At 33.5% G+C, this 12,845-nt stretch overlaps 1 protein-coding gene across 1 annotated transcript; it reads left to right on the top strand.

Moving 5' to 3' along the window:
* The first annotated feature begins 2,667 nt into the window (after window positions 1-2,667).
* On the top strand, window positions 2,668-4,909 carry LOC143918992 (uncharacterized). The gene is made up of 3 exons (XM_077441140.1): window positions 2,668-2,862; window positions 4,337-4,506; window positions 4,580-4,909. Exons 1-3 carry the CDS (start codon window positions 2,699-2,701, stop codon window positions 4,783-4,785), a joined length of 540 nt encoding a protein of 179 aa, XP_077297266.1. The 5' UTR covers window positions 2,668-2,698; the 3' UTR covers window positions 4,786-4,909.
* The last annotated feature ends 7,936 nt before the right edge of the window (window positions 4,910-12,845 follow it).

Genomic DNA, 12,845 nt, shown 5'->3' with positions numbered 1-12,845 from the left:
CTAATAAATATTTTTGTAATCACTAATCGATATATAAAATATACAGATGTTTTTGCAATCTCACTCTAAAATTGCCATTTTTTCACAATTAAGGTCCTGTTTTACATGGTCGATAAATGTACGGATTTGGTGCAAACTGGTGCAAAAAAAATTTGGTGCAAAAAAAATGGCTGCTTTAAACGCAATTCTCGACTTCACAAATGAAAAATTGCACATCAGATGACGAGTAACCTTTCGGTGTGCACAGATGCAATTATTAAAATGGTAATTATTAAAATTGAGTTGGATCTTTCTGGCGAGTTTTTAATAATTTAATAAGGAAAATTTCGGAACTAAAGTATCAGAAGCACAGAACGTATTCAGGGTAAGTGTATGTCGGGACTTCGGGTAGATTTCGCTAAGTGTAAGTGCGAGCAGTGCGCACGCATAAGGTACACGTGTCGTTAATCTGTGGTTCAGTCTGTCTGGCGCTTTTCGATCGTTTGCACCGCATCGAAATTTACTTATATAATACTAGTGGTTTTACCCGGCTTCGCTCGGTATTTGTCATATAAACGAGCTTAACATGGCTAATCTAATAGTAAACAGTTTATTAAATTTATTTGAATAGTTTTATTTCAATATTCATTTGTTTTTTTTTTTATTAAATTTAACGTCATGGATTCTACAAACCAAAACTTACTTACATTTTTTCCTATTATGCTGTACATTAACATTATAATCATATAATACTTTGATTACTAACATAATTAAATTAAAATTGTTCAATAAAAAATGATCAGTAGATCGGTAGCTATTAAAATAGGTATAAGATGTATTCTGAACTTAATTTAGTAATAATAAAAACCATTTACAAATAAAATAAAAAATACATACATACATTGTAAATACAAAGACTCTTTCAAAATTATATATAATATATTCCTTTTTTTAAATAATGTAATAAATTGAATGTTTAATTTATTTAGTGCGATATTTGTGCCTGATGCAAGTTTATTAATATCTACATAGTTGCAATGTTGTCAGCAATAAACAAACATCACCTTTATTGACAATATCAAGACGGGTATAAGCTTTTGAGAGTAAATAAATATTATAGATATACCAAATACAGATTCAACGACATAAGATGCAATATATTATTATTAAATAATAAGAGGTAAGTAAAAAACCGTAAGACTTTGGACTGGGGTATGTGTGGCTCAAAATGTACACAGATACAGTCTTAAGTATGTATAAATATTTTTCACAAATTGTCACAGCTCTTAAGAGGGCTGGATACCCGAATCGTTAATTTTGTTGCCGTTCCTTTCTTCGATATATACATATATATTGAGTGAATGCGACAGTTGCTCCTCGATCAGATGATATCTATTTTAAATCGACAAAATAGAGGTTTCGTATTCTCCAGTTTTCTCCTCCGAAACTGCACCGATTTAAAAAAAATTATCATCGGTATGAGAAAATTATTTTCTGTGTTTGTGCGGTCGTATTTTTTAAAAATCAACCGTTAGGGCCGGGCCACACCGTGCGACTTGCGAGCGACTTGGTTGAGAGCGAACAGACCAATGCATGCAGGTAGATGGGACATGTTACACCCGTCAACTTGTTTGTCGCACACATTTCCATACATTTTTTCGTGTCGCGCAACTAGTCGGCCGACAAAGTTGCACGGTGCGGCCCGGCCCTTATATAATAAGCATGCTGGACCCTTTTCGTGGATGTAAAAAAGAGGCGATTTTATAGATGTTTGGTGGCTCCTAACTCATATAAAAAATAACTAATCAAAAAAATAAAACCACAAAAACATGCCAATGGTGGATATCCATAGCAATTTAAAAAATAATTTCTCTAGTGCCATCATTGAAGAAGAGATAAGTGTAATACGATTGTATGGACAAGGCGCTGGTGTACAGCCCTCTTAAGCACTCGTTATAAATTACTATTTTGTTTATTTATTCCAATATTCTCAAAGCAACGCTGCAAGTCATCGACTCCCAGTGTTTTATTGTTTCTTATGATCTATAGAAGAAATTGAATCGATCAATCCAGAATTGAAAAAGCTCAGAAATTTTAAGGAGATTTAAAATTTATAAGTTCATATCTGTGAGAAAAATGGGGAACTAGAAAAGTTTTCTAGTTACGCCATTGCTCACACGTCAAGAAAAGTTAAAAATACTTGATTAAAGTTAGCTTTTCGATCATTAAATTTGCGATTTCTATAAGCATCCCTAACTTGAAGACTTTGTAATACATACATATGTAGGTCAACTAAGATAAAAGCCTAATTCCAAATTCAACCAAATGAACAAAAGATAAAAGCCTAATTCATATAATATTCATTTACGAATGATTATTACCATTAAATTTGAAAAACAACGACTAGCGATAGCAGAATTCACAATTTGCTCGGTTATCATTTATGCATCAACTATTTATTTTAACCACAAAAGTAGGCCACAGGTCAATAAAGGTGCAGATCGACAACTTTTCTTAGTATAATATGTAACTAAATGTATATAAAGCAAATACGATTGACATATGCTATCAGATCTTGATCATTCACTGCAACGCGAAACACTTTCAAATCTAGCCCGGAGTATACATACATCGAGAGAGGTATTAAAATCTTATGGGGACTTATTTTTTTGAAAATCATTTTGATATTTCATTTTTATGTTTATATTTGTTGCAGAAGATGCTGCGCGTTTCGTTTTTGGTTATGGCCATGCTGGCATCAGCGTTCGCTGGAGCTGTGGTTCCGAATGCACTGACAGGACAAGTTAATCTCTATGTACCGCAGCAACTCAACGTTGGAGATGAGATTGAACTGCAATTGCAATTGAGAGACGACGTCAAAAGGTGATTGAGGTCGAAGTGAAAGGGCCGGGCCGCACCGTGCAACTTTGTCGGCCGACTAGTTGTGCGACACGAAAAAAATGTATGGAAATGTGTGCGACAAACAAGTTGACGGGTGTAGCATGTCCCATCTTGCATTGGTCTGGTCGATCTCAACCGAGTCTCTCGCAAGTCGCACGGTGCGGCCCGGCCCAAACGGGATGACATACTATCACCGTCCGCCATTTTAAATTCAGCCAAACCTCACATAGCAGGGTATATCCGTTTTCTTACGGAATAGATCTACCGCGTTATAATGCTGCGTACGCACCTAACCAACGAACGGCCCCCAGGCTAACTTTTTAAACCATTAGCGTACAAAATATCGAAATAAAAATTAAATTAAAAAATTGAAATTAAATATCAAAATTAAGCTAAAGAGCGAGATTGAGCTAAATTATATCATCGATGATGTTTTGAATTACAACAATGTTTTGAATTACGACGATACGCATTTACAACCAGAGAAGTATTATAACTTCTCTGCTTACGAGCGAAAAAAAATCTTGTTATTATTTCTTAAAAGTCGTCACGATATCCACTGTCCTCTGAGAAAACAATTATACGGCTTCACACATTAGTCTATATATGTACGGTTGTATGAGTTGATTTGAGATTGTATATGAATATTCATTAATTCGCTCCCATTCGATCAAAATTCATCCTCTTGTCGGTCATCACAAAGGGAAATAATATTAATAAATAAATCAGCTCAGAGGTAAAATTTATCGGATAATGTGTGATTATTAATTTTATTTCGACGAAAGAAAAAAAACCCTTTACAAAATACCGACGTCGGTTTTTTGTCAAATTTGTTTTTTACCAATCATCAACGGCAGAATACATTGCACGACTTTTAAGCGGATTGACTGTAATTACTAGACTGCGAATAGACATCGTGCTTTTTCCAGAAATCGGGGTGGTTTAGCTCTATTTACAAAGCTAGAGTCCAAAAAAAAAAACGTTCGGCGAACCTTTAACAATGCATTTACAAAAATTGAACAATACGCGGCATCCTCTGGGTCCGGGCTTTAGACTAATTACGATTATATTTTATTAAATATGTTTACATTCATACATGTTCTGGAATCACGTTCATACATACTTTAATACTCTTCTTCCATTGATGTATAATACACATAGATGGGCCCTGACGTGTGATTTTGGTCGGAGATCTTGTCTTCACTAAATGAGGGGTGCGGGGGTTTAACTAGCGGGGAAGTTGGGTTTTTTTCCCTACGACGCAGCGGTACCTACCTACCTACTAAGAGAAACTGTACATGCGCCATGTATTTTGCATGCGCCAAAATGGAGACCAGTATAACACGTAAGGGCGGATCTAGTGTATTATACATCAATGTCTTCTTCTCTATGTACTTTTTAAGGTTAGCTTTCATGTAACAAATGCTAATACTTAATGCTAATGCTTAAATTTCAGCTTTTCGGTAAACTTGGTCTCTGATTTTGATAAAGATGGAGGTATGTACAACACAAATTACCACCATAGATTTGATGTGCCTGAAAATAGAGTGCTTCTTACTTCTCGCGTTGATGGAGATTGGCAAGATAAGACTCAAATTTCAGTTCCTACTTCACCAATCCAAAAAGGTAAAATTTATATTAGCATCCGCTTGCTTTTTATCGTGTTTATGTTGTAATTTTTCTCTTCTTATGTTTTCAGGAGAAAGGTTCAAAATGTTGATGTATTTGGGCCAAGATGGCATATATACTGCAGTCAAAAATCAATTAACTTTTTATCCACATAGAATTCCAATTGCGAACATCAAATGGGTTACGATTATTGACTCTGACTACAACCAAGTCGGTACCGGTACCAGGATCCAATCTTATGGTTTCAATTTTGCAGATTTCCCGATAACAAATTAACATGTAAATGTACACATGTGTGACAATATTTTCTATATTATGTTAATATGAATTCGATTCGGATAGTAGTAAAATATTGTAAAAAAACTTCAAATTTAATAAATTATTAAATTCTTGCATCGGATGAAGTGTTTTTTTTCTTCTTGATACTTTTGTTTTTGGTACTGAGATAACATTAAGCAATAAGTTCATAATGGGGAGGGTGAGACAGTGTGGTATGTCAGCCAAATGAGAAGAATAAGAGACAATGAGAATGTGAAAAAAGTAGCAGTCCAATTAAGTAACTTATTAAGTTATAGAAGGGGGGAGGAGGAGTATCTTATATCCAGTTGTTATCATGTCGATCTGACAGAAGATTAAATTCTTATAGCTTCATGCCGGAGACATTTGCTCATGATATAAGAGTTAACTCCCATATATTGGTAAAATATCAAAGCGATCAAAAGGTGGTTTCAAAATCAGCTATGCTATTGCAAATAAATGTATCATGAAAAAAGTGTTTTTAAATCGTTTGTGGTCAAAAACAAAAAAAACGAAATATCTGATGCAAGAATATAGTCATTTATTTAATTGGAAATTCATAAACATTATCCGAATCATATAGTATATTATATATACAACATAAAACTATTGGCACACATTTTTATATCAATATTTCTTTGATTATAATCATTCTGCATAATTAAAACCGATCGATCGGACGCTGTCATCGCTTCCGGTTTGGTTGAAGTGGTTGTCAATAATTCTGACCCATTTAATATTCTTCATGCGAATTCTATGGGGATAAAAGGTCAATTGATTTTTGAAAGTGGAATATATGCCGTCTTGGCCCAAATACATCGTCATTTTGAATCGTTCTCCTGGAAAAATAACGGTTGAAAAATCAGTGTGTAAACATAAAATGCAAAACGAAATCAAAATTGAATTTCACCTCTGTGGACTGGCACGCCCGAGACCAATGTCTGAGTGTCATATTGCCAATTTCCGTTAATGCGAGAAGTAAGAAGCACTCTGTTTTCAGGAACATCAAATCTGTGGTGGTAATTTGTGTTGTATGGTACTCCATCTTTATCCAATTCAGATATCAGGTTTACCGAGAAGCTGAAATTAAATATATTTTAACATTTGAAGGGCTCGGGGCAAGATAGTGTCAACCATCATTTTCGTCCAAATTTTCGTGAATATGCCATCCTATGTAAAATGATTAATTTACATAGATGGCTTATTCAGAAAAATTTGGACCAAAATGATGGTTGACACTATCTTGCCCCGAGCCCTTCATTTATGACACGTGAGTTAAACTTTGTATCTACCCATGTAATTTGTATAAACCCTTATATGTATATAATCAAAAATGTAATTGTAATGACTAAAGCCCGGATAACCAAGGTGCCGTTTATTGTTCAAATATTGTAAATGCTTTGTAAAAAAGGTTTTCCGAACCTTTTTTACAAAGCATTTACAACAATTGAACAATTACCGACACCTTGGCTATCCGTACTCTAGTAATGACAGTCAATCCTCTTATAGCGCGATTCTACCGTGGATCCACCGTGTTATATAAGGATTGTCCGAAGAAAAAATGGCCATATGGTTACAGTGTGTCATCCCGTTTCACTTTGACCACTACAATTACCTTGTAACTTTCAATTGTATTTGTAACCAGTGGCGGCTCGTGGATAAGATATCTGGGGGTGCTGCGGTTGATTAAAAATAAAAATAAAATGTTTATTTGGATTATATTTTACTATTAACATCAAAATTATCAAAATTAAACATTATATGTATTTTATTTCATTATAAAATTGATTCTTCTGTCTTTTTTCCTTGAAAAAAGGTCTATCACCTTTTCGTTAAATTTTTTACTGGTCATAATCATTTTTTTTTTCAATTGACTGCATAGACAAAGCCGTCAATCTTTCCTGAACCATTGTGTTTCTTATATACATATGTATGTCTTTATTCTATTTATTGATGAAAAACACAGTTCTGGCTCAGAGGTAGTTGAAGTTGTAAGCAGAATTTGAAGTTTTGTTATTTCCATACGAACTTTGCATAAATTGATTGCAAAAATAAGTTTTAAAAATATTAATAAATCATTAATACTATGCATTTCTTTCCTCGAGTAAATTACTTCTAATTCAGTTTGAAGTTTTTCTGTATCCAGCATTGGATATGATTCAACGGTTAGTAGTACATAGATCTTCCATTGGCATTTTCTTTCAATACTTTTCAAAATTTTCTTTATTAAATAATTTCATAGCTTTTAATTAATTAGAAAAAGTATATCGAACATATGCATGTACATACACATACCGGCTATTAGTATTTTCAATACAAATTGAACACAAATGTAGGAAAACTTACACAAGACAAAATTTCTACTCCCGGCTTACGAATTCCGACCAAAACCTTATCAACTCTATGTTAGTACAAAAATAATATAAATATAAATTTTCAGCTAAATATTATATGTTCAGGGCGTGGAAAGAATCGTTATCACAACATTTTTGACTTTTTTAAGAGGAAAAAGTCCCGCTTTCTGTTTATTATATTTAGTGATTTTTTTTTTCATCTCATTGATACAAGAATTATACTTGAATTTTTACGTGAAGAGCACACATGTTAAAGGGGTCGAAAAAATAGTGGAAGAAAAATCGAACAAGAGTTAAATGCCACTTCCAGTTGACGGATGCTTAGCAAATTGTATACATAACTTGGTATTAGGCTTACACTTGTAGATATTAAATTTCAGTTCAATAAACCAAAAGGTTTCTGAGAAACGGCAAGCTGGCGTCGAAACGGGTGGCAAACAAATGGACTATGACTGTCATTGCTCATCCCACCATTGTTGTATTATGTTTTTTTTTTCCATATTATTTTTGTAAAAATAATATTTTTAAAGATATTTCTGCCAGAACCGTAATCCCGGTATTCAGACTAGTTTCAGCACCGGGATTCACGGTACCAGATTGGAAGCCTTAGAATGTAGTGATCGAGCACAAGCGAATTTCAGCATATTTTGGATTTTTCTGACATGAATATTTCTTTGTTAACTAATTAGCTAATCAGTATCCATATAACCGTTTTAATTTTCAAGAATTATTTCATTTTACATATTTTAAGATATTTATGCTAAAGTCTCCCTTCTCCATAAATATTCAGTTTACAGATTCTACCTATAAAATGTGATAATTGTATTACTATGATTAGTAATACAATTATCGGGACCATATATATTAAACGGGACCATATATATTGAAATCCGAAGTGGAACATGCTATAAAACTAGCAAAGAGTCGGAAAGCTACTGGACCGGATCTGATTCCTGCCGAATTCCTCAGGTTATTGGACGACGATAACATAGAAGATCTCACAAAACTCTTCAATAAAATATATTTATCAGGCGAACTACCTAGCGATTGGTTACAATCCATATTTATCCCGTTGCCAAAAAAGAGTAACGCGAGGACGTGTAGCGACTTCAGAATAATTAGCCTAATGAGTCACACATTGAAGATCCTACTAAGGATAATACAGGGCAGAATTTACTCACGGTGTGAAGAAGCGATTAGCAGAGAGCAGTTTGGGTTCAGACAAGGATTGGATGGATTGGCAGGAAAAAGTTATCTTGGCTTCGAAAATGCGCATGTGGACCGATATGACCGCCGAAGATATGTTCCGAGCCGCTAAACACCGATGCGGATATCTTCAAATAATCGACGAGGTGGTCGCCAACGTCCGGATTCAGACAAGGCATTAACAAGAAGAACAATGATTAGTAGTGTTTTTGGAAATCTGGCAACCCTGCTCGTGGACTATCGCCGGTCCTCAGACCAACGTTTGAGTAACACTGTCATAGTTGGTAGTAGCAAATATTGTTCACTAAGCATAAATATTGGTACTAAGTACGATATAAGGTGAGAATAGGGTCAAAAATATGTACTCTTATTTAAAGAAAAGACAGTGGCGTAGCTACCGCTCCCGCAGACCCCGCAATGCGGGGGGCGCCGAGACCCGGGGGGGCGCCACGAAGCGCACCTTTTTCACGGATTTTTTAATTTGTTCCGTAATTTTTTTAAAAACTTCTCTTATTTTTCAACCTATTTGTACTACATATATGTGTATGTACATACATTAACATATTTTGAATTTATCCTCATTGTGTAATTGATCTATGCCAATAGGGCTAGAAGACTACCGTCTTTTTCCATCTTTTGAACGTCAGTGCCACTTCAACCTATTAGCTGAGAATTCTCTTATTCTTGTATATATGTTTTCAATGTGTAAACAATAAAACAAAATTATATGATTAAAATCAATAAAATTTATAAATGTTTCGCTGTCACCATTTACAGGTGAGAAGTTTTTAAGGAAAATTCACCATCAGTTACTTTGAACAGATGTGCACTGCTTGTTGGTCGTCCAGATTAAACTATTAATGCACTTTGATATATAGGTACATATACCGATACGTAAAAAGGTATAAATTATTAATTTGGCAAGTTATTTTGCAAATATGTGGGGAGGGGGAGGGGGTGGGGCGCCTTAAAATATTTTGCGGGGGGGCACCAAGAATTCACGCTACGCCACTGAGAAAAGATGATTTAAATTTGCCATCAGTGTCCTGATCATTCACGGTAAAGTGAAACACTTTCAAACCTATTCCGGAGTATACATACAAAAAGGTATTGAAATCTTTTGGAAACTTCTGTATTAATATTAATGTTATTTTTGATGCAGGAGATGCTGCGTGTTTCATTTTTGCTGATGGCTATGTTGGAATCAGTGCTCGGTGGAGCTGTCCAACTATTTGAGATTCCAGCACAACTAAATCTCAACATATCAAAGCAATTCCAAGTTGGAGATGATGTTGAACTGCGAATTTGTAATGATTGAAGTGAAACGAGATGAATTAAGGCATAAACAAACAACGGCCGAGGTTAAGCGTTGCTTTTTTAGTTTTCTTTATCATCACGTGACAGTGTAGTTTATGATGTTAATATTTGCATCATTAGTTTAATATTTATTTAATATCATATGTATAAATACATTAATTTAATAGTTGCATTTACACATTATGGTGACTTCACAGAGATAATTCGAATGCCATCGAAGCACCCAGCTGAATCTGTTTGTGCCTTTAGTTCTTTTTTTTCAAAATTGAAACTGAAACTTTTTTTTTCAATTTTAAAACAATCGGAGGTAGCATCTTCCATATATAATTATTCTTTGTTTTTTTTTTTCATCAGAAAACAGTATTTTTTATTTATATAAATTCTTCTCAATCGGAGTTGGTACATTTACTCTTGAATAGTTTCATGTTTTTTTTTCAACTTCTTTTATATATAAGATATTATTTAGACACTTATTTTTGGTTTATTGATTTAGTTGATGACTCTACATAAAACCCTTCACCAATCTATTTGAGGTCGCGACCCATAGGTTGGGAATCCGTAATATAAAGCATATATGTATTATTATATATATTAAAATTCTAAGATCAACTATTACATAGGTTCTGTACTCAGAAGCTATATAAATTTGATTGAATTACTCGGTTTTACCTTGCTCATGAGTGCACACAAGGTTGTTTTTTGGGACGCTAATAAACAGTCTTGGTCTATTTATTGATCATAAGACGAAAGGATCTACTGGATGACTGGATGATCGAATCTACTGGATGACCTTTACCCCTTAATGCAGCGGTTTCCAAACCTTATGCTACTACGCCTCCCTAAAAAAAAATTTTTTTTCCGCGCCTCCCTACCTTTTATTTTTTAATAGACATAATAATATAGACACTTTTTAAATAATAAACCTTTATTTAAAAATAAAATACTGAATTCTACAATAGACAGAATAATAAAAAGGTTTTGCTATAACATAAATTTATACGAACACGTACATATATTTATTTTTATATTAAATTACTAATTAAACTACATCTAACACATCAAAATTGAATGCGAAGGATTTTGTTGTTTATTGGCACAAAGTTTATCAAATCTTGGGGGCAATATGGAGAGTGCCACTCGTAACTCCTTTTCGACTATTAACCTGGCTCGATATTTGGCTTTCATTGCAGCTAGTGCCGAAAAGCCCGTTTCGCATAAATAAGACGTTACGAACGGTAGAAGCACTTGAATTTCATACTCTCCACTAGGATTCATTCAAAATTTAATTATGGTTTCATTTTGAAACTTTTGTTTTAGTGAGCTATCGCATGATAATTCTATCAATTTTTATTTTTCGATGGTTGTCAGCTCGAATTCATCTTCTTCATTGTAGTTAAATGGATTCTGTATCCACAAAAACTTTGAGAAATCAAGGTCTTTGAAATAATTGGAAAAATGCAGCACTAAAACATCCAAGTGGTAAAAATATTTTTACTGACTTCAATATTAGCTGTGGCCCAGAAATCTTTGGAAAGTGAAAACCTATCCAACCCAACTTTAATTTTTTAATGAAAGCTTTTACTTTGTCTTTTTGAACAATTGGGTGTATTTGTGATCCCTGCATTGATTTATTTAAACCGCTCAATTTTCCAAAAATTTCAACCAAATAGGCAAGTTCAACAATAAAATTATCGTTCGTCATACAAAAGTGAGGTATAATTAGCTTCCATATCAGCAGACAGCTTTGCAAACAGCCTTGCTCTCAAAGGACTATTCTTAATGATGTTTATAATTCTTATAACTCGCTCATATTTTTTGACAATAGAGCTGCTCTGAGAATCATACAGTGTGTCCAGATAGCATGTGGTGCTTTCTTTTTTATCAATGCTTTAAGACCTGCTTTGTGTCCGGACATTGAGGGAGCTCCGTCGGTACACAGTCCAATTATTATTTTATGTCGTTCGCAACGCAATTATTTCACTTTATGTCGTTTTCTTCAACAAAGCTGTCTATTATATCAAAAATTTCAATGGATGTGGTCTTCCCAAGAATGTGTTTGCAAAATATGTAATATGTCTTCTAATATATTATTATCCGCGACATATCGAACATATGCAATTAAATGGGCATCTTTAGCTAAAACAGAGCGTATGCAAAGGCGCAATTTTTAAATCTTCTTCTCCGGATAATTTTTTATAGGAATTAAATGTATATATAAAAATGAAAGAAAAATAAAAATAAACATTCATGCATTGAATTTTTACTGTTAAGCTACGATATGAAGTTTTATTTATTTGTAGATATTATGGTATGAAAATTATTTTTTTATTAAAAAGTTTTGGCGCCTCCCCTGGCAATAGTCCGCGCCTCCCAGTTTGGAAACCGCTGCCTTAATGTATAATGAAGCCATTAAATCGATTGCTTTTTAATTTGCATATATATGTACAATAATTTACCAAGTATTAAAACATAATTATTCAAAATGTGTAATGATATGTTTATATGTATGTATGTATGTATTCGATGAATTAATGAATGAAAAATGAAATTTCAATTAAATAAATGAGTAGATTCTTGCTTTAAATATTTTGTTTATCTTTACCCATATTGTTCATAAAAAAAACCGAACACAAAAATTGCCGGAAGAACTAATCGCCAAAATTTGCAGAAAATAGAAAATTACGAATTACGAAATTACGAAAATAGAAAATTCGGCTCCTTTGAGAGTATTATTTTTAAATAAAATGAACATCACAATGTCTCGCTTAGAGGAAAAAAATTCATACAAAAACAGTCTCATTGAATACCATATATATTCATTGCAGTTATTGCTTTTCAAAAGGAGAACAATATCAGTTTTGTTTTTCCAGAAATATTAGTATTATCGAATTGGTCCAAAGATGTCTCTATGATACTGTATAAATATAATTGTTTATCGATACTTATAATTGGCCAGGAAAGCGCATTGGGTTTACTTGGGTTAGGCCTTCCTGGTATATATTTATTTATTTTATTGCAATCGAACATGTGTGTACACTCGCCTTTACAGATCGCTCCAAAGCGACGAGTGTACTAATACAGATACAATACAATAATACAATTAATACAATGCGAATTCATACAAACATCATCCACAGTGACATCAAAATTGACATCAAATTG

This window comes from Arctopsyche grandis, chromosome 11 (assembly GCF_051622035.1).
Source record: "Arctopsyche grandis isolate Sample6627 chromosome 11, ASM5162203v2, whole genome shotgun sequence".
Classification (NCBI taxonomy): domain Eukaryota; kingdom Metazoa; phylum Arthropoda; class Insecta; order Trichoptera; family Hydropsychidae; genus Arctopsyche; species Arctopsyche grandis.
This window is presented reverse-complemented; position numbering and strand designations above follow the sequence as displayed.

Excerpts from the sequence above, each read along its gene's own strand:
- LOC143918992 (XM_077441140.1), top strand. The coding sequence starts at position 2,699 with ATGCTGCGCGTTTCGTTTTTGGTTATGGCCATGCTGGCATCAGCGTTC. Across the intron at positions 2,863-4,336 it reads TTGAGAGACGACGTCAAAAG|CTTTTCGGTAAACTTGGTCT; the intron begins GTGATTGAGGTC and ends CTTAAATTTCAG. Across the intron at positions 4,507-4,579 it reads TACTTCACCAATCCAAAAAG|GAGAAAGGTTCAAAATGTTG; the intron begins GTAAAATTTATA and ends TTATGTTTTCAG.